Raw genomic sequence first — 22751 nt, 5'->3', positions numbered from 1 at the left:
GATTTTGTGTCGTTAGGTATTTATGCGAGCTAATTGTATGCGATTTGTTCCTTTCGTGTCCTTTCATGTTTTAAAAATGAATAAAGTAAAGATGTGATTTGTTGTTTATCCTTGTTTTCGTTCTAAAATCTACCCCTGATTCCTTAAATCAGAAGTCGGATAAAGAACGTTTCAGCCCACATTAAAAGGAACAAATCTGCATTTGACTAGTGTGTTAGTTAATTTCGTGTTTCATTTACATACTACTTGGCGCTTCAATAGAATTCCGGTTACTTGAGGGTAATCTTTAAAGTCTAGTAGTTTCACGTTAGGTAGGTACCGCGTATTGATTATTCTGGTAAGTTCGTGTTTAATTTCGGTAAATCTTTATCAATCTTAGTTTAGACGTTCGGTAATTGGTCCAAAGTGTACGTGTTAATGGATGAGTAGACGCATTTTACTGACTAGTAATTGTCTTATGGTTCGTGTATTTAAGTGATTAAGGTTTTTATCCTGCGGCATCGAACGAGTTATAGGATGTCGCGTAGTCGATCTCGTAGTAGTTCGCGAAATGGCTCACGCGTTCGTTCGCGGCACCGTTTGCAATCTGGCTCGCGGGAGCGCGATAATCCGCGTACTAGGTGTTCTAGATCGCGTTACCGTCGTGATTACTCGCGTGTTCGATCACGTTACCGGTCGCGAAGTGTGCAACATAGTAGGACGTCGCCGTCTTGTCGGTATTCGCGTAGCAGGTCTCCATGCGATCGCTATAGGCCTGTGAGACGTTCACAGAGTAGTTCTCATTCTCACGCTGGAAGCAGTCATCGTGCACGTAGGCGCGGACGATCCGAAAGTAAATCACCTCAGATACGTTATCGGGAACGCGTTTCAAGAAAGTCAAATTCTCGCGCAGCTGTTAACCCACCGTCTGGGGTTGGTTCTAATACAAGGCGATCGTTCACACCTCTGCCGTCTGCGCCCGATAATGCTAATGTACCACAGATTAATGCGGATCGCGATACTACACTTGATTCGAGTACGATCGGAGCATCTCAACTCGCTCAGGCTCTCGTAGAAGCAATTAAATCCGTACAGCCCGTGAGGTCGCATAAATATTTTGTCTCTAATTTCGACCCCAGTATTCATAATATTAATTCTTGGTGCGAAGAAGTAGAACGCGCTCGGGAAGCAAACGACTGGAGCGATTATGAATGTTTGTCTCGCGTTGCTGGGTGCCTGAAAGGGGATGCTAAGGTGTGGCTAACGGAATGGGTAACGAACGACCGCACGTGGTCCAATTTCAAAACGGAATTCGTACCTTTGTGCCCAACTAAGTTAGATTTCGCGAATATTTTATTCGATGCCATGAAAACTACTTCAGATTCTTATTCGACTTACTCCGAATACGCGCGCCGTACGCTATTACGATTGAAGGTGGTGCAGGGCCTGAGTGATGAGTTAAGGACGAATATTGTTATCCGTGGAATTGACAATCCTCAATTGCGTGCTACGGCGGCAAATGCGTCTTTAACTGCTGACAAATTAGTGTCATTCTTGTCAATTTACGTTAAGTCTAGTCGCAACCAAAATAACCGTTCTCAGAATTCCTCTGCTACAAACGGCAAACGATTTTCCCAGAATCGCAATGAGCCTCAATGCTATAATTGTAATTTAAGGGGACACTTAAGTCGTAACTGCACTAAAACGCCTAACCAGCCCTCAAGTACGGCCCCTGCTTCAAAACCAGATGCTCAAGCGAATAAAAATAAAAATATAAGTTGTACCTTCTGTAAAAAACCCGGACATATTGAAAGTGACTGTTTCGCGAAAGCACGTTCCGAATCACGAAGTCAATAGAACTTCAACTTGTGTATCCTGAAATCACTTTAGAAGCTGATTTGGCAATCATGCCTTCTTGTTACATGAGCACTCCAGTGATAGTCGGTATCGGTCGTGTCGAGTCGGGTCGGGTCGGATATTCATAATCGCGAATGTATGTTAAGACAAATCAAAAACAATGTTTAATCTGTGAACCCGAATGGTCAAACTGTTGATTACTGTTGATTGATAAAATTAATGACCGATGACGTGACACCTCTTCAAACTTGTTTATTTGATCTATGCCTTGCTTTTACTCAGGCGGGTTTTCCTACCAATCCTCGAAAGCGCTCTTTCCTCTATTCACAGAGGTTGAATGTTTGGATAGGTTGGTAAGTCAGGGTCAGGTGAAGCCGAGCCATTGTAAGGTAGAAGATGTTGCCAAAACTTCTCCACCGCCAAACGTAAAGCAAGTACGTAATTTCTTGGCCCTGCTGGATATTTCCTTAGGTATATGTGGGGTTATTCAACTAAGGTTTCTTGCATCGCTTAGCAATCAAGAAGGGTGCAAACTTCATCTAGGGACCCCAGCAAGACAAGGCGCGGCAAGAGGTGGCCCGATCTGCAGATGCTGAAAATTCCAGGCCCCTATTTCAAAAAGGCTACAATTGTCAGTGACATATGTCGAGCGACAATTGTCGATGACAGGTGACAAATTACAATTTTATAAAATATTTTCTATAGAATTGCTTACAAACATGACAGGCATTTTGCTACAATTTTATGTATTACAATTATGTTGTGAAACAATAATTATTATTTCTAGGCGACATATTTGTAGAATTGTCGGTGAATCTCGACAGGAGGATTAAGATGTGTCGAATTGTGTGACAATTGTAGTAATTTGTGGTTGACATACGCGTTGTTCAAAATGGCTGCCCATGCGAGTGGTATAGTTACACTATTAGTGATAGTGACAGTAATTCCTACCTATATACTTAGGTTTTCGTACTTAGTTAGGAGTTCCTGTTACTTCGCCGTCGATATAAGTTTCAATAATGCTACGTAAATATGAAATTAAATTTGTAGCAAACTACGGATATCTCAATTTATTTTTATCATTGTACCATCGGCAGCAATGTTAGTACCTTATTACAAGGGCATAAAGCCTACCGATGATTAGTTAAGAGTGTTGCTGTTAGTAAACGCTATTGGCCCCTTCGTAACATTATTAGTACTTAGGTATATTTTTGAGATTTCTCTGCGTTAATACATATTATTATACTAAATTGTGTTTTTAAACTTATGTATCATAAAAAATACTACATACCTATGTACCTAAATAGCTATCATCAATATTATTTATATACAAATACCCTCAAATTAATTTGAGCGTTTTTAAATGAACGAGTTACCTTCGTATTTAGGTACACCGAAATCCAAATTCAAATATTTTTAGTTTAGTTAAGCATTTTAACTATTAGTTTAGAATAGTTTAAATTTTTTTAATCTGTTATTTGTATATTTTTATTGTAGTACCTAATGGTCAATGTTTTTACTTCTTCTTCTTTTATTCACGTTTATAAGAAATAAATTTTATATATCTTAATAATTCAAACTTATTAAATACTTAGTATAGTGCCAAGTTAGGTATATATCTTAGATATTTCTATTTCTTTGCCATACACCCGTTTCAATCCAACGTATTCCTTTATATTTAAGTATTAATTTTCATTGCGGATATTAGTTTGTTATCAAATTTATCAAATAACACGAATTTGTGGTCGGAAATCAATTTTAAGATAGTCATCTTTCTTATTATATCCACACTGCAATATTGTTTTTGAAACAAAATACTAACACATAACCAATGCCTACATGATACACATAAATAATGTTACCGAAGAAAATTATATAATGGTGGGAGAGGATTTAGGTAATGAATAGTTTTAAATAAGTTTTATCGAAGTTAACAAAGGCATTTATATTTATAGTCAGCCAATAAACATAAAAATATCCATTAAATAAATTTACTTATTGCCATTTGAGTCAACTACTATTCATAATTTGATACATTTATCCCTATGGTTAGTCGTGACAATCGTATTCTACAATTGTCGCACCTGTCAGCGTGGTGAAACCAATAATTCTACATATGTAATATTTTGTGACAATTGTCGCACCTGTCACCTATATGAAATTGGGGCCTGCTGCTACACTGCGACAGGTGAAGAACAAGACTGCTGTGCTACATCCCCAAGGGTCATCGGCCGAACCTTGTGTGTTTCACGATGAACACGAGCACATCGGAGCCAATAAGTCTACAGGAAAACTGGATTCTGGCATGCGCGGGCCATACAAGATGGTGGACATCTTGCCCAGCGGACGCTACGGGTTGACACTACTCAGTGGCAGCCGAGGGTAGAAGACGCAAGCTGCATCACAATACATGGTGCCTTGGTGTGGCGAGTGGTGCCCCGAGACATGCGCTGCATTTTTCAGTGGTAAGCATTGCAGTTTATCATGTAAGGCGTTCGTCGCCTAAACACCATGCGTTCGTCGCTGGTCTTGCTCGTTCGTCGAGCCTATCCGTTCGTCGGATTGCCCGATATCACGTAAGGCGTTCGTCGCCTAAACACCATGCGTTCGTCGCTGGTCTTGCTCGTTCGTCGAGCCTATCCGTTCGTCGGATTGCCCGATATCACGTAAGGCGTTCGTCGCCTAGACACCATGCGTTCGTCGCTGGTCTTGCTCGTTCGTCGAGCCTATCCGTTCGTCGGATTGCCCGATATCACGTAAGGCGTTCGTCGCCTACACACCCTGCGTTCGTCGCTGGTCTTGCTCGTTCGTCGAGCCTATCCGTTCGTCGGAGTGCCCGAATCAGCATACATATTGCATTCAGGGATACCACCGCTGATGAGACCGATGACTGCCCAGATGAAGCTCTGATAGACCTCGCACCTGAAGCCGGTACGAGCTGCTCAGAACCAGCCGCGCTCCAGCGTCGCTCATCGGACGGCACCACTAGCCCTTGCGAGCCCGGCATGGGCCTAGTACCAGTCCCTCAGCCATCTCCTGCGAGCACCGCAGGCTCCGTCGATGAAACCCAGGAGGTCGTGGACGACCTCTAGTCAGGAGAAGCCGTGTTGGCAACACCAAGCCTATCCCTGCTACCGCGACTATCATAGTTCATAAAAACCGTTGAAAACCGTTGCTCGACACATTTTGCCTTCGGCCGCCGTCGTGTTTGCGTGAGCTATTTTGTACTTACTGTGCCATTTTTCGATTTTGTGTCGTTAGGTATTTATGCGAGCTAATTGTATGCGATTTGTTCCTTTCGTGTCCTTTCATGTTTTAAAAATGAATAAAGTAAAGATGTGATTTGTTGTTTATCCTTGTTTTCGTTCTAAAATCTACCCCTGATTCCTTAAAGTATATTGTGTGTATCCCCACATATGCAACGGTGTTTAACTGAGTCAAAAAATGCTCGTGGCGTCTTAATTAACAATTTTCGGCTTCGCCTCAAATTGTTACCCAGGCCACTCACCTTTTTTTACCTCTTTTAACCACCAGTTGCATAAAATATTATATTAGGCATGCCACAGACAGTCTGAAAAATTCATAATCTTAAAAAAGATTTAAATGCAAACTGACAGTTCAAACGGACACTGACAGAGTTTGTATACAAATCTTTTTTCAGACTGTCTGTTGCCGGCCTTAGATCGTAGTTTTAAGGTCCACCTAGACCGGACAATCAAATTGGCAATTAGTAAGGCTTCACATAGCTGGGCACCGTTAATCAAATAGTTAACTTCGATAATCGTTAATCCGTTACTTAAAAAAAATTGGTTGTCTGTAAAGTCGGTTTACGGACGGTACTTTAACGTGATAACGTCAAACATTACAGTGGCGGTAGTATAGCAAAAGGGGCCCGATTCTGGGACTTTTTTCACGTTTTTTTGTTCTTATTTGAAAGAATGCATTAAAATAAGCATATTTTATAAATTAAAGTTTTTTTAAAAACCTACTAATTTAGGAGTTAGAGTGGTGCAAAGTTGCAAAATTTTCCCGTAGCATTACTAAGGCGCCAGAGACAAAAAGCGATATCGACGGAGCCCCGCTTACGCTTACGCGGGGCTCCTATTCTGTGCAGTTTGGCCTTCGGCCGTTTGAAGATATAAAAGTCGTCATTTTGTATCCTAGACCGTTTGCGAGACACGCGTTAATTTTATTAAAGTGCTAGTGCCATTTACTAATCTTAGAACCCTAATATCTCAGTAAATATTAATGGAAAAGAAAAAGTTTATATAACAAAACATCCTTATTTAAACGTGTTCTATATGATTTATCAATATTAACATAGGTTATAAATATTGGCAAAAAAAATCATCGTAAATTTTCTAAGTCTCTGGCGCCTTAGTAAATACTATGGGAAAATTCGCAACTTCGTACTGCTCTAACTCCTAAATAAGTAGGTTTTTCAAACAACTTAATTCTATAAAAGATGATTATTTTAATGCAATCTTTCATGTTTTTAAATTACAAACACTCAAAAATAATAAATGAAAGTTATCACGTCAAAAGTTAACTTCGTTAATCGTTAAAGCGATACATTTCGGTAGATTTAACGGAAGTTAAAGTTAATCGACAATCCGTTATCACGTCATAAAAATAGAACTTCACTGTAGGTATTATGTATTTGTATTTACTCCTTAAGTATCCACCAAAAACCATTAAAAAAATCTGTGATGCCAATCGGAAAAAACCGAAATGTAATAATTACGGTCCCTTAGGGCTTTAACCGCCGTTGGTTCGCTAAATCCTAGGTTTTACTTCGGATTGGTACTTATTGGGTCATTCATGCGGTTTCATTTTCGAGGTAGTGGATAGATAACATGCGATTTTACCCACTAGTTTTAAAGCATAAAAAGGTTTCCGAGCCTGTAGGGAGTTATTTGTTATACAAGGGGGCAAAGTTGTATTTTAACGCAGAGTGTAGAATTGAAAAACGAGCACGTGAAAGGATTCTATAGTTGACTCACGAGCGAAGCGAGTGGTTCGAGAATAGAATCCTGAACTTGCGAGTTTTTAACACACGAGAAGTAATAGTACATTACATCAGAGGCCGGTTAAATGAGGATTTCCGGCCAAGTGGGTATATATAGGTTAGGGATACGAGGCCGGGAATCCGTTTTCACGCCGAGGCATGTATAGTGCTTTTCTCAAACATACAACGAAATAAAAAATATTGTCGAAATTAAAAAAAAAAGTTACTTTGCAGGCCTAGGCCTAAAAATTAATATGAAATCCCTTTACAGTCCTCTCGAGTTGTTGCGCCCAAAAAGCGATACTTCCCAGCCCATTTTAAGGAACGTAAAGACAATATTTCATTGCATGTTTGAGAAAAATACATTTGCACCCGAGTGTAACACAAAACTTTACCCCTCACTATAGCTAGGAAACTACAACGCAAAAAAAATGCGTTTATCACTGCTTCCAGTAGTTCCACAGGTGGTAAATCATCTTTATTACTACCTCTAGATTCATCTACTTTTATCAATTTTAAAGCAGTTCGTTTGACTTTATTCAAGGTCAAATTACTTTACCCACAGCCCACTATTGGATAAAATGCGTTTTTACCCGCTGGTATTAAAGGACAAAACACGTGTTTCCGAGCTAGTGAGGGGAAAATAAATATACGAGAATTTCTCGTTTAAAGGTATAAGATATAGGGGCGAAGGTTCATCGTCGCATAGAAAATTGGAATTTCGCGCTGTCTATCGCTCTTACGGAATTTTTCGTTTATAATCGGAATTTTTTTGAGACAAGATTTGCTTTACCGTCTATGTATAGTAATAATATTGATAAATTTATGTCAACCCCCTTAGAAATTACAAAAGGTTCTAGTTCTCCTTGAGTTTGTTTTAGTATACCTGAAATAGAAGAATAGTACATTACGATACAAGTGCGTAAAAAAGACGAGTTCCGAATTTCCTTTTCGAACGCGTATCGTACGACGTTTTTCAGTACAGATAGCCCTCCAAAGTTTCGACCTGGCAAATAATGAACCACTTCTCGCACTAGTGCGTAAAAAAACACCATCTGTACTGAAATAGTTATGTATGTATGTATGTATAAGCTTTATTGTACATAAAGGAAACAAAAGAGACACAGTTACAGAGTCAGTAATATACAATGTAGGCGGACTTATCCCTTAATGGGATCTCTTCCAGTCAACCTTTGAGGAAATGAGTAGAAGCGAATTAACGATGAGTGACGAATTCAAAAATGTACAACCACTAAAAGAATTAATTAATTTAGTTATTTGTTATACATTAGGGCAAAGTTGTATTTTAACGCCGAGTGTGGAATTGAAAAACGAGCAAGTGAAAGGATTCTATAGTTGAACCACGAGCGAAGCGAGTGGTTTGAGAATAGAATCCTGAACTTGCAAGTTTTTTAACACACGAGAAGTAAAATACATTTGCACCCGAGTGTAACACAAAACTTTTCCCCTCACTATAGCGAGGAAACTACAACGCAAAAAATGCGTTTATCACTGCTTCCAGTAGTTCCACAGGTGGTAAATCATCTTTATTACTAGATTCACCTACTTTTATCAATTTTAAAGCAGTTAATTTGACTTTATTCAAGGTCAAATTACTTTACCCACTAGTGGATAAAATGCGTTATTACCCGCTGGTGGACAAAACACGTGTTTCCGAGCTAGTGAGGGGAAAATAAATATACGAGAATTTCTCGTTTAAAGGTATAAGATATAGGGGCGAAGGTTCATCGTCGCATAGAAAATTGGGAATTTCGCGCTGTCTATCGCTCTTACGGAATTTTTCGTTCTTAATCGGAATTTTTTTGAGACAAGATTTGCTTTACCGTCTATGTATAGTAATAATATTGATAAATTTATGTCAACCCCCTTAGAAATTACAAAAGCTGAAGTGAAGGATTTTTAAGTAAGAGTAAAATGGATCCGGTACGGTAATTTAAGATCAGCGGGAACTTGTCAAAATTTCTGTTTTTATTTCGTTTGAAAATTCAAATGAAGTATTGTACCTAGGTGCCTATTGTATGAAAATAAAACAACAGACACGCTATTTGAAGGTAAACGTATAATTCAATTAAAGCATGAAACCGAATAAACACAGTACAAAACAAAAAAAGAGAAAAATAAACTCTAAAAGGGCCCATTTACACGCAAGCTAGATTTAATTCGTTTTTTATTCTAAACATGTTCAACTCCAACTGCAATCCTCATTGCGTACAAGGAAAGCTTTCTCATCAGATATATTCATACAAAACTTCCGCTTCGCGTGTCTGTAAAACGTGTCTTTTCTAGAAAACTGCGTTTTACACTTATTACAAGCGTATGGTTTCATTGCACTATGAGATAGCATATGTTCCGTCAGGTCTGAAGGCCGGAAGAACTCCTTATTACACATATTGCAGGCGTAAGGCTTTTGAGTATGTGCTAGCAAATGTGTTTTTAAACTATACTTCTGTTTAAACTGTTTTTGACATAAGTCGCAAGTGAAACGTTTTTCGTCACTGTGCGTTTGTCTATGCTCCTTCAAAGCGCCAGCGTTGGAGAAGGATTTTTCGCACATATCACAGAGATATGGTCGTTCACCTGTATGTATCCGCATATGTCTTTTCAATTCGTAGGATTCTTTGAACTCTTTATTACAGATATTGCAGGTGCATGGTTCTTCAGAGTGAAATCTTCTGATATGGTTTGTAAGTTTCTTTCTTGTGAGTAAGTCTTTGTGGCAAATGTGGCAATACTGTTTCTTGTGCGTTTGCTGATGGTTCCTTAGATTGTTGATTCTGCTGAATACTTTTTGGCAAATTTCGCACTTGTGTTGTTCTTGTTGTTTTCTATGTCTTTGCTGTACTAGTTTTCCTTGGGTTTGTAGTATACCTGAAATAGAAGAATAGTACATTACGATACAAGTGCGCAAAAAAGACGAGTTCCGAAATTCCTTTCCGCACGCGTATCGTACGACGTTTTTCAGTACAGATAGCCCTCCAAAGTTTCGACCTGGCCTGATGAACCACTTCTCGCACTAGTGCGTAAAAAAAACAACATCTGTACATAAATAGTACATTTCGATACAAGTGCGAAAAAGAGAAAGTTCGAAACGAGTGGCGATAAATTAAAACACGACCGAAGGGAGGGAAATTCCTTTCCGCACGCGTATCGTACGACGTTTTTCAGTACAGATGGACCTCCGAAGTTTCGACCTGACATATAATGAACCACTTCTCGCACTAGTGCGTAAAAAAAACACCATCTGTACTGAAATAGTACATTTCGTTATAAGTGCGAGAAGTATGTCATTACTTCACGAGTCCCGAGACACTTTGCCACGAGCGGCACGCGAGTGGCAAATCTCGGGACGAGTGAAGAATGACATTCTCGCACGTGTGACGAACGACGTTTTTTAATACAGTTGCGAAAAAACACTACTTACTTACTTACAACGAAATAAAACAATCCGAACTATCAATTTTCCCATGGACATTGACGGATTATTTGACAATTCAAAGGCGTATTTTTGAAGCTTTTAAACTTGCGTGCATATTTTCGAATTTGCTATTCATCTAACATAATTTATTTCATTGGGTGCCATAAAAACATAAACATTTACGATTTGGGACGATTGTTTAATGTACAACTACATTTTAATTTAATCGATCCATTTATGCCCCGACGTATTGCAAATAACGTAAAATAATTACGACAAATTGCGTAACATATTGAGGTTTTTTGAACGTGCATTAAGTTAAAACATGGTAGACGCCTCTAATTTGACAGTAGAAGACGCGTTTCGTTCCAATCATGTTCTGTTTACACGACTCATTATGACCGATTTTTCAAAGTATAAACCATTTTATAAATTATGTTTAGTATGACTAAAAGTAAACAATTACATATGAAATATTAACGTTTTAAATATTAATCACTTAATAGTATGTTTATAGTTTTATCCTGTCTTAGTAAACTAGACTAATATGAAAACAGCTCGGTAAGTAGTCGTAAAATGGAACGTATATACTTTTTACGCACTAGTTCGTAAAATACAACTTCTCGCACGCTAAACAGCCAAAAAACGGGCACTTTTTGAGCAACTGTATTAAAAAATATATTTCATTACATCATAAAAAAATAACTCTACAATATAGTATTGAGAGTTAGCGAGGGATTCTAGTGTTAACGCCCAAGGTGGAAATATTTTTGCTGCCATGTGACACATACTGCTTTTCACATCACCTATAGACACCTCACACTTGTCCGGTTTTTTTATGGTATAGTATTGATTGGTGTTGTAGTTATTATGAGTTTTAACCCATAAATGCAAGGTGATGTTATATATGCATCATTATTTGATGGCCCATGGCTCAATATGTAGCTATCCAAAATCACATTTATTGTTTAATAAACAGTTAAATAATATAATGATTTTTATTTAAGGATTAAGATGAAATGGCGGTAAAGTGTGAAAAAACAGGATGTTTGATGGCGATTTTTAGTATGTGATTTAGGCTGTTTTTTTCAAAGTTCGTAATTAGTTTATATTTCAATATAAATATAAATAAATATTATAGGACATTCTTACACAGATTGACTAAGCTCAAGATGGCTTGTGTTGCAGGCACTCAGACAACAATATTTATAATATACAAATATTGTACTTATATACATAGAAAACATCCATGACTCGGGAACAAATATCTGTGTTATCACACAAATAAATGCCCTTACCGGGATTCGAACCCGGGACTGCGGCATAGCAGGCAGGGTCACTACGCGCTAGGCCAGACCAGTTGTTGAGCATTAAACATTTTATCATAGGGGTTTCACAAATAGTGTACCTTTTTAATAGCAGTAATTTTTTTAAATAAAATAATGATTTATGATTAATAAGATTTGGCCTAATCTCGAAATCAATCTGAAATATTTTTTTTATTATTTTTCCCAGAGTCAGAAAACCATTCTCTATCACATATATTAATATCTCGTTAAAAGAAAAATTCATGCATTTAAGCGTTATGGAATGTGCTTTAGTAGATGTTTGTGTTATTAGTGTTATTACATAAAACATTGTCATTCAATATGGTAAACTGATTTACTTACTGCTTGCAATAGCCGCGGCTGCTTCCATCTGCTCTGGACTGAAAAATGTCGGTGACAGTTCAGGCTGCGTTCCACTGTCTCGCTGGACATATGTGGTGTTTCTTGCGTCCCAAGCGTATTGTGAGCTTCTTTCCTCCCAGATAGGATCGTCTTCCTCATGTGTGACTGATAAAGGAAAATAAGACTTTGGCAAAAACATGTCTACGGATTTTTTTTATCCAAAAATGGGACCCTTAATTTTCTCATATTAGAATAGAAAGAGCAAGTTATTCTGTGTGCATAAAAAATTCAAGAATTCTTTGCTTTGACGACCGGTCTGGCGCAGTCGGTAGTGACCCTGCCTGCTACGCCGCGGTCCCGGGTTCGAATCCCAGTAAGGGCATTTATTTTGTGTGATGAGCACAGATATTTGTTCCTGAGTCATGGATGTTTTCTATGTATATAAGTATTTATATATTATATATATCGTTGTCTGAGTACCTGCAACACAAGCCTTCTTGAGCTTACCGTGGGACTTAGTCAATCTGTGTAACAATGTCCTATAATATTTATTATTTATATTATTTATTATTATTAAACATATACACTGGGAACTTTGTTTGCTTCCTAATTTTAAACATTGTGCACATCTGTACACAAGTGCTTACCAGGCGGGTTCTTGTTGTTGAACGTGTTATAAACAGAACTCTAAAAATTAACCCTCTTAAATGCCAAATTTCTGCTAAGTTAGTGTGGTCAGTCTCACCTGCCAGCAACCCCGAGACTTCAGGCTCCACTATGATCTCTTCTTTTTCCGCATCTTCATATCTACCAGTATTACTAGCTTCTGTGTCGTTCACATCTTGTAAACTGTCTTCGACTTGGCGCTGCTCTTTTACGTAAATTTCTACGATTTCACTCATATTTCTTAAATAATATCTATCTAGCCGACTTTATTGTGCTAATACCTTGTAATATTTTACACTAAATAGGCCAGGAACACATTTATTTCGGTAGCATTGTTAAGTGAACTAACGACTCAGATACATGTATGTTACAGATTTTACGCATATCCGACTGATCAGAGCTATATTATTAAATCATAAGATCGTTGCAGTCGTGTAAATGATTATAAAACAGCAAGGGAACGCTAAATTATACAACAAAATGAAAAATTAACTTGGCGTCATAATCATGATCTTCGCCCAACATTGTGTGACAGTGACATTGACAGCAGTGACAGCTTTTTTTTTTGGATTTTATGGCATGGTGGCGAGACTTTTAAGCCAAAATGACAGCGGAAGTTGAGCGCAGGTGTGACCAGTTTTGAATTATAATAAAAAACTACTCATAAACTACTATACTATGGTGCAGCAACAATAGCAGTAAGGGCGGCAAATATAGACAGTTAAGCAAATAGTGTCACTAAAAAAAACCATATCTACGTGGGGTTATAAAAAGATACAAAATATAAACACCGAAATTTGTGTATAATGTTTAATTTGTTAACAATTTCATACAATTTATACACAATAATTGGCTTAAATTATTTCGTCTTTACGAATAACTTAATACATATTATGTTAGTAGCTTAGGTATAATACATTTACAACAATTTAATAAGTTATACAATAGTACTTATGATCTAATACTACAGTCTGTCAAGCCATTTCCGTCAGTAAAAAATAAAGCGGCAAATTAAAAAATTTAGGAAGGATCCCATCCAAAAATGATTTCGTGACTTTTCTACTGACAAACTTGTTTGACTGATTATAAAACATAATTTAATACTTTGTCAATTACTATCTGCTACCTAGCAAAACTGCCGTGTTTCTAGAAAATAATAAAATATTTTTCTCATTGGAAAATGGCGCGAACAATCACTCATACAAAATAAATATTCATATTCGAGCCTTTTTCTGCTAATAAAGTTAATTGGCCAGGCCGTTAACGCTCTTTAATACTTTAGGTGGACTTCAAGACATATTAATTAGTAAAATAACTACCAATTTTATTTAAAAGCTAGAGTCTACGCAGAAATGTTTTTAGCAGCGGCGGCGGCGGCTAAGGCAGCGGCCTTCTTCTTGACAGCCAGTGCGGTCCGCTGCTTCGCTTGAATCTTGGCTTTTTGGCTCTTCGATAGCTTGCGCTTCTTGTTCGCTTCGCTTGTCGCTGCTGTGAGCAAAAAGATTCAAATCAAATTAAATATCTTTATTGCAGTAACACATTACATAAAAATGTAGCAGGTAAAATTTTGTAACATTATGGTGATTTTAATTATTTTTCCAGGAGGCATCATCAAAAAATTCTTTCATTGAATAATAGCTTTTATGTAACAAATATCTATTTAAAGCGGTTTAAAAAAGTTTGGGTTTTGCTATTGATTTTATTGTTTGTGGTATTTTATTATAAATTTTTAAAATATATTTATTTGTAACTTCGTTAATAACTTGTAGATTGGAGTTGGGAACTGTCAAACACGTATATTGACGACCGGTCTGGCCTGCTACTAAAGCCTGCTAATAAAGGCATTTATTAATGGGATGAGTCTCTTCCTTTGTACCGGATCTAGACTTTTTTCGAGATGGGACAAAAATTAAAAAAAATGTTAAATGTGGCGTCCCTTGGACTTACGAAGTTTGAATTTGGCGCCCTGCTTGGACTTGGCGCCCGGGGCAAGGGGCTAGCTTCCCTACCCCCATAGATCCGGGCCTGTTATAGTAAAAACTTTTTTTTCATGTGTGAATGAGCATTTCTTTTTTCTTCGCCACTTTTATGAAATGTGATATTTTTGAAAAAATTATGCGGTTACTACTCAGAATCACTAGTTTTTTCAATCCTAGTAGTAAAATATAATTGTCCCATACGATTTTTTCTTGTTTTGTTACCAATTTCCGTACATGTTGTGTGGGGTAACAAAAAAGGAAAGTAACAAAAATGTATGGAAATTCTGGGACACTTTGTCTCCCAGTGAGATTGAAAGCCCTCGTGATTCTGAGTACAATCGACCCAAAATTCCCTAAAAAAATTAAAATAAAAAAATGGTAAAAAAAAAGAAATGCTCGAATATGCTAAATGTATACATACCTTGGTTGAGCGCGTGCCTGCTGGCGGCGGTGCGAGCAAGTTCGCCGAACGTGTTCGCGAGCGCCACGCTTAGCCGCGAGCAGTCGCCGCGCCCGGCCGAGTGCGCTCGGAGCGCGAGGGCCGCTAATCTGTTGGAACAAATAAATCGTTCATTCATTCAATGTGGTCAAGTTTACTAGAATGAAGGATCGGTCAGGTAAAGTTGAACATCGATTTAATAGTTATTTGTTATGCAAGGGGGCAAAGTTGTATTTTAACGCCGAGTGTGGAATTGAAAAACGAGCAAGTGAAAGGATTCTATAGCTGAACCACGAGCGACGCGAGTGGTTCGAGAATAGAATCCTGAACTTGCGAGTTTTTTAACACACGAGAAGTAAAATACATTTGCACCCGAGTGTAACACAAAACTTTTCCTTTCACTATAGCGAGGAAACTAAAACGCAAAAAACTGCGTTTAGATATCACTGCTTCCAGTAGTTCCACAGGTGGTAAATCATCTTTATTACTAGATCCACCAACTTTTATCCATTTTAAAGCAGTTAATTTGACTTTATTCAAGGTCAAATTACTTTACCCACTAGTGGATAAAATGCGTTTTTACCCGCTGGTATTAAAGGACAAAACACGTGTTTCCGAGCTAGTGAGGGGAAAACATTTTTCACCACACCAACTGGTAAAGGCTTATTTTGCTATTCGAAAACAGATAGCAAAATTGCATTTTATCCACAAGAGTGCAAAGTAATTTCATGCAAATTTTAACTTGATGTCTTGAGCTGGCTGGTAGGTATAATTTACGTGTAAATGATGATTTTGAATCATAAATATTAATTAGATTGATAGATTTGATTTAGTTTGATGTTTTAAAGTCAGTATTTTGTACGTGTTGGTGTGGTGAAAAAATTTGTGTTTCACTCGGTGGCAAAGTTTGTTTAACCTTCGTGCCTTGAAACCCTCGCAACGCTCAAGATTCCACTTTTTGAACCACTCGCTACGCTCGCGGTTCAATATTGGAATCTTTCGCTTGCTCGGGTATCAATATTGGCACGTGCGGTTAAACAACAACTTTGCCCCCTTGTAAAACAAATAACTATTAAACCATAGAGAAGCGTTTTTCAAACTGTGGGGCGCGCTCCCCAGCGCGGGGTGCAGCGAGCTACTTCATAACGGGGGCGCGGGACCGTGGGGTAAGTACACATATAACGGCAAAAAAGAATAGAAAAGGATTTTTCAGTACGGATGTTGTTTTTTTACGCACTAGTGCGAGAAGTGGTTCATTATATGCCGGGTCGAAACTTAATTTGGAGGCTCATCTGTACTGAAAAACGTCGTACGATACACGTGCGAAAAGGACTCGTGTCGATTTAAAACACTCCCTTCGGTCGTGTTTTAATTTATCGCCACTCGTTTCAAACTTCCTTTTTTTCGCACTAGTATCGTAATGTACTATTTTTAATTCTCATATAAAAATGATTCAATTGTTGCCACATGCAAAGCGCTTGTTTTACATAGACGATGGCGCTCTTATTACAGTCTGACCAAAAAGAGTAGAAATTAAGAAGTGGCAACATTCTAGTGTCATCCCTTTCAAATCGATATGTGCGAAAACGGGACGACACTACGATGTTGCCACTTTTTAATTTCTACTCTTTTTTGAAACGCTATAAAGTTGAACACCGATTTGGGATCATCCATAAATTACGTCACACTAAAAATCATGATTTTTGACCCCTCCCTCCCCCCTTGTCACAGCTGGTCACATTTGTTAGACTCCCCCCTCCCTAGTGTGACGTCACATATTTACACGTAGCAATTATTAAATAAAAACAGCTATTAAAAATCAAACTTATTTCCAACAGGTAAAGGCTCTCTTGATACTTCAAAAAACGAATGACAAAGTTTCATTTTATCTACAAGAGTGCAAAGTAATTTCATAGTCATTTTAACTTGATGTCCACGGGTATGGCTAGTAGAATAAACGTTTAAATGATGATTTTGACTCCTAAATGTTAAAAAAATTAATCAAGCTAAATTGTTTGATGTTTTGCAGTTAATATTTTCCACCTGTTAGTGTGTGTGTTTGTGTGACAAATTTATATAACCTACGTGCTTTGAAACCCCTGCAAAACCATTGGTATCTTTTATAACAAGATGCGAAGCCGAAAATAGGTGATAGTCTAGTCCATTTAGACCATTTTTTAGCTATATGGTAGCTTAGATAAATTTTAGTTTATTTATCGACCCAAGTAATCACTCCAGTCATTTTTTATGTTATTTAATTTTTAAATCACTGTAATTTGTTTTTCTTTAGACACATATATTTCAAATTTATTTTATGGTATACGTATACGATAGACATTTTACAATACGAAATAAAACCAAAACAACTTAATAAAGTAACAAAAGTACGCTTATCGATTTAGTCTGAAATTTTGGAGTTTTCACCGAAAAGTTAAAAAAAAACCGGCCAAGAGCGTGTCGGGCCACGCTCAGTGTAGGGTTCCGTAGTTTTCCGTATTTTTCTCAAAAAGTACTGAACCTATCAAGTTCAAAACAATTTTCCTAGAAAGTCTTTATAAAGTTCTACTTTTGTGATTTTTTTCATATTTTTTAAACATATGGTTCAAAAGTTAGAGGGGGGGGACGCACTTTATTTTCTTTTAGGAGCGATTATTTCCGAGAATATTAATATTATCAAAAAACGATCTTAGTAAACCCTTATTAATTTTTAAATACCTATCCAACAATATATCACACGTTGGGGTTGGAATGAAAAAAAATATCAGCCCCCACTTTACATGTAGGGGGGGTACCCTAATAAAACATTTTTTTCCATTTTTTATTTTTGCACTTTGTTGGCGTGATTGATATACATATTGGTACCAAATTTCAGATTTCTAGTGCTAACGGTTACTGAGATTATCCGCGGACGGACGGACGGACGGACGGACGGACGGACGGACGGACGGACGGACGGACGGACAGACAGACATGGCGAAACTATAAGGGTTCCTAGTTGACTACGGAACCCTAAAAAACGACGAACCAAAGTCCAAGACATTTATAGCTAAAGAATGTTCTAAATGGCCTAGACTATCGCCTACTTTCGGCTTTTCATCCGGTTGACGAACTTCCTGTACCTATTTGTAATTTTGTATATATGCTTATGAGATTTTTACCCTTAGATTATGATAGATTTTGAAATGTGACGTCACGAACTTTACGACCCCTCCCACCCCCATGTCACACATTGTCACACTTCGCCGACCCCCTCCCTCCCCCTTAACGTGTGACGTAATTTATGGATGATCCCTTTCAAATAAAATAAATAAATAATTAACTAAAATAAGAAAACTTCTTATACAGATTGACGAAGTCCCACAGTAAGCTCAAGAAGGCTTGTGTTATAGGTACCCAGACAACCATAATATACAATATACAAATACTTATATATTATGTACCATAGAAAACATTAATGGCTCATTAACAAATATCTGTGCTCATCACACAAATAAATGCCCTTACCGGGATTCGAACCCGGGACCGCGGCTTATGGCAGTCACTACGCGCTAGGCCAGACCGGTCGTCAAACCAAGAAGGATCTGCCGGGAGAGAATTATAGACTTATTTGGCCAGACGAGATCCTGACAGCCTTGAGAAGGCGTTGATCGTCGGACCAGTGGAGGACCATCGTAAAAGAGCCGGATTACCCACGCGCTGGTTCAGCTGGAGCCCACAGCGTGTGACCTTCATGACAATCATGAAGGTCACACGCTGTGGGCTCCAGGGATCCTTTAGCAAAACAAAAAACCGGCCAAGAGCGTGTCGGGCCACGCTCAGTGTAGGGTTCCGTAGTTTTCCGTATTTTTCTCAAAAACTACTGAACCTATCAAGTTCAAAACAATTTTCCTAGAAAGTCCTTATAAAGCTCTACTTTTGTGATTTTTTTTCATATATTTTAAACATATGGTTCAAAAGTTAGAGGGGGGGGACGCACTTTTTTTTCCTTTAGGAGCGATTATTTCCGAAAATATTAATATTATCAAAAAATGATCTTAGTAAACCCTTATTCATTATTAAATACCTATCCAACAATATTTCACACGTTGGGGTTGGAATGAAAAAAAATGTCAGCCCCCACTTTACATGTAGGGGGGGTACCCTAATAAAACATTTTTAAACTATTTTTCCATTTTTTTATTTTTGCACTTTGTTGGCGTGATTGATATACATATTGGTACCAAATTTCAGCTTTCTAGTGCTAACGGTTACTGAGATTATCCGCGGACGGACGGACGGACGGACGGACAGACAGACATGGCGAAACTATAAGGGTTCCTAGTTGACTACGGAACCCTAAAAATCGGCCCGAGTGGAGAGCACTGCAACGTACAGCGACTTATGGTGGTCACGACCCTCAGTCATGAGGTTTCGACGAAGAAGAGAAGTGATAATATACCTTCCAGCGAGATCCTGTTGCTCCGGGTCAAGGTCGCAGTCGACGCTGGTGGAGTTCTTTGGCTTCGGCATCTGCGAAAGATACTATATTACACACAGTTATTAGCTCTACTGAAGAACAGAAGAAAGAAGAGATAGGCGAAGTTGAGATCAACGAGCGGTTTTCTCGCCGCGCGGTTCAAGATTGTAACAAAATCATGGTGTTGTTTACATGACCGATCACGTGCGACAACGCGCGGTGAAGTACCTACACAACGCCATTGATTTTGATACAATCTTGAACCGCCTGTTGAGCAAAACGGGGCGTCGCCGCGCGTTCATCTGAACTTAGGCTCCCCACAGACAGTCTTAAAAATTCATAATCTTAAAAAAAACTTGTATGCAATCTGACAGTTCAATCTGACACTGACAAGACACTGACAGATCTGTCAGTGTCAATTGCATACAATTTTTTTTTAAGATTATGAATTTTTAAGACTGTCTGTGGGGAGTTTAGGCTCCCCACAGACAGTCTTAAAAATTCATAATCTTAAAAAAAACTTGTATGCAATCTGACAGTTCAATCTGACACTGACAAGACACTGACAGATCTGTCAGTGTCAATTGCATACAATTTTTTTTAAGATTATGAATTTTTAAGACTGTCTGTGGGGAGCCTTAGCCAAAGGGTGACTAAAGTTACAGCGCAAAGTCTGTAGAGCCCATAAACGGAAGGATCGCACGTGTGGTCAGTGTTAGGGCCCGCGCACACGGAGGCAACAGTTGCTCGGCGACTTTCGTATTTGTATGAAAAGTTGCGTCGCCTCGTGTGCGCCTCAAGCTAGGAACACACTACGCGGACGTCCGTCGTAAATCGACCGCGGACGGGAATCTGGACAATGGAAATACACATAACCGTGCAAACTATCGGTCGACGGACGCGGACGTGGCCTTGAGCGCACGGACGTCCGATCGAAATCTGGCTCTCTGGATGTTTTGTTCCGTGCACACTGATAGGTCGCGGTCGCGGTCGTTTTACGACGGACGTCCGCGTAGTATGTTCCTAGCTTCATACTGGGCCACGGTCGCGACAAAAAAGTCGCTGGCAACAGTTGCCCTTGTGCGCGCTCTCTTATTCGAAAACAGATAGCAAAATTGCATTTTATCCACAAGAGTGCAAAGTAATTTCATACACATTTTAACTCGATGTTTTAGGGCCCGCGCACACGGGCCGCGAAAGCCGCAAGCAAAAGCTAGTATTGAATAAATGATGAATTTGATTTAGTTTGATGTTTTATAGACAGTATTTTGTTCGTGTTGGTGTGGTGAAACATTTTGTGTTTCACTCGGTTGTCAGTTGTTGTTTAACCTTCGTGCCTTGAAACCCTCGCAACGCGCAAGGTTCCACTACTCGAATTGTAATCTTTCGCTTGCTCGGGTATCAATATTGGCACGTGCGGTTAAACAACAACTTTACCCCTTCTTCAAGAAAAGAGCGTACACCCAACTTAAAGGCCGGCAACGCACCTCCAACACCTCTGGTGTTTCGGGTGTCCATGGGCGGCGGTGATCATCGGTCGACCTGTCTGCTCGTTTGCCTCCTATCCCACAAAAAAAAAAGCCGCTTTGTACATGGGGCCAACGTTTGGGCCAAATCTTGGAGCAGCCCCTTGGCCAAGATAAGAGTCGCTGTTTACACATTGGTGAACCAAAACAAAAAACCGACACTAGTCGGTTGGCCGGCCAGCGCTGGCGCCCACTGCCAACATACGGCCAAGTAGCTCTCTACACGCTTGGCAAAGGGTTGGCCCAACCGTTGGCCCCATGTGTACAGCGGCCTCAAATAGCTGTTATTATGCAACTAAATTCGACAAAGCCATTACAATGCTATATAAATGCTTTGAAAACACTCTAGAATTACCGCAGACCGTTGAACACGACATTAAAGCTATTTTAGAATTAATGTTTTCATAGAAATAGAAATGTGGGAAAGGCCTCTAGCATAGTAAAGTACATTACGATACAAGTGCGGAAAAGAGGAAGTTCGAAACCGGTGGCGATAAAATAGACACGACCGAAAGGACTGTTTTAAATTACGAAAACGTCATACGATGCATGTGCGAAGAGAAAATTCGTAATGTATCGCCACTCGTTCTGAATTTCATCTTTTTCGCACTTGTATCTTAATATTATTTTCCCCTCACTAGCTCGGAAACACGTGTTTTGTCCTTTAATACCAGCGGGTAAAAACGCACTTTATCCACTAGTGGGTAAAGTAATTTGACCTGGAATAAAGTCAAATTAACTGCTTTAAAATTAATAAAAGTAGGTGAATCTAGTAATAAAGATGATTTACCACCTGTGGAACTACTGGAAGCAGTGATAAACGCATTTTTTGCGTTGTAGTTTCCTCGCTATAGTGAGGGGAAAAGTTTTGTGTTACACTCGGGTGCAAATGTATTTTACTTCTCGTGTGTTAAAAAACTCGAAAGTTCAGGATTCTATTCCCGAACCACTCGCTTCGCTCGTGGTTCAACTACAGAATCATTTCACTTGCTCGTTTTTCAATTCCACACTCGGCGTTAAAATACAACTTTGCCCCCTTGTATAACAATAGTACATTACGATACTAGTGTAGTGCGAAAAAAAGGAAGTTCGAAACGAGAGGCGATAAATTAAAACACGAGCGAAGGGATTGTTTTAAATCGACACGAGTTACGAATTCTCGTGTCGATTTAAAACACTCCCTTCGGTCGTGTTTTAATTTATCGCCACTCGTTTCGAACTTCCTTTTTTACGCACTTGTGTCGTAATGTACTATTTGCTACTTAGCTCGTTATGACCTACCAATAAAGACTATAAATATAATCTATACAATCTATACAATCTGTCTAATCAAGGGCCTATTTTAGACATTAGCTAGCTTTAGCTAGCTAGTTTAGTCTTAGTTTCTTATATAATTATGTAAATATGTTCATGTAAATAAAAAAATAAAACTTTTATAAACATACCTTGTAGCCGCTAGGACACATTCCGAAGAGGTACTTCTCCAGCGTCTGTTTCAACTCATCAGCAAACATAAGAGGGGCTCCTGTGTTGATCTGAAAAAAAATAACAAATTGTTAATGCCCCAAGCAATATAATGATACTAGCTTTTGCCCGCGGCTTCGCTCGCGTTAGAAAGAGACAAAAAGTAGCCTATGTCACTCTCCATCCCTTCAACTATCTTCACTTAAAAAATCACGTCAATTGGTCGCTCCATTTTGCCGTGAAAGACGGACAAACAAACAGACACACACAC

The 22751-nt window shown here is 38.7% G+C and overlaps 2 protein-coding genes across 3 annotated transcripts in view; both read right to left on the bottom strand.

The window, feature by feature from the left end:
* Nucleotides 1–625: 625 nt before the first annotated feature.
* Nucleotides 626–13287, bottom strand: LOC125240074. Its single transcript, XM_048147919.1, has 4 exons — nucleotides 12696–13287; nucleotides 11951–12115; nucleotides 7693–7730; nucleotides 626–892 (listed from the first exon to the last, which is right to left on the bottom strand). Exons 1-4 carry the CDS (start codon nucleotides 12850–12852, stop codon nucleotides 626–628), a joined length of 627 nt encoding a protein of 208 aa, XP_048003876.1. The 5' UTR covers nucleotides 12853–13287.
* A 506-nt stretch (nucleotides 13288–13793) lies between these two features.
* Nucleotides 13794–22751, bottom strand: part of LOC125239826 — a 29404-nt gene continuing 20446 nt past the window's right edge. Inside the window, exons 2-5 of one of the 2 annotated variants that reach the window (XM_048147540.1) lie at nucleotides 22462–22551; nucleotides 19473–19555; nucleotides 15017–15144; nucleotides 13794–14104 (exon numbers count right to left, since the gene is read on the bottom strand). In XM_048147540.1, coding sequence (XP_048003497.1) covers nucleotides 13959–14104; nucleotides 15017–15144; nucleotides 19473–19555; nucleotides 22462–22551 — 447 coding nt within the window. In that variant the 3' untranslated portion in view covers nucleotides 13794–13958. The remainder of the gene's footprint in view (nucleotides 14105–15016; nucleotides 15145–19472; nucleotides 19556–22461; nucleotides 22552–22751) is intronic. The other variant, XM_048147541.1, reaches the window with a different exon arrangement.

Source organism: Leguminivora glycinivorella, chromosome 26, assembly GCF_023078275.1.
Source record: "Leguminivora glycinivorella isolate SPB_JAAS2020 chromosome 26, LegGlyc_1.1, whole genome shotgun sequence".
NCBI classification, from domain to species: domain Eukaryota; kingdom Metazoa; phylum Arthropoda; class Insecta; order Lepidoptera; family Tortricidae; genus Leguminivora; species Leguminivora glycinivorella.
Note: the sequence above shows the minus strand (reverse complement) of the source record. Positions and strands in the feature narration are given on the sequence as shown.

Coding starts and splice junctions, on each gene's coding strand:
- LOC125240074 (XM_048147919.1), bottom strand. CDS start 12,852: ATGAGTGAAATCGTAGAAATTTACGTAAAAGAGCAGCGCCAAGTCGAA. Junction 12,116..12,695: donor AGTCTCGGGGTTGCTGGCAG/GTGAGACTGACC, acceptor TTCCTTTATCAG/TCACACATGAGGAAGACGAT. Junction 7,731..11,950: donor AGCCGCGGCTATTGCAAGCA/GTAAGTAAATCA, acceptor CTTCTATTTCAG/GTATACTAAAACAAACTCAA.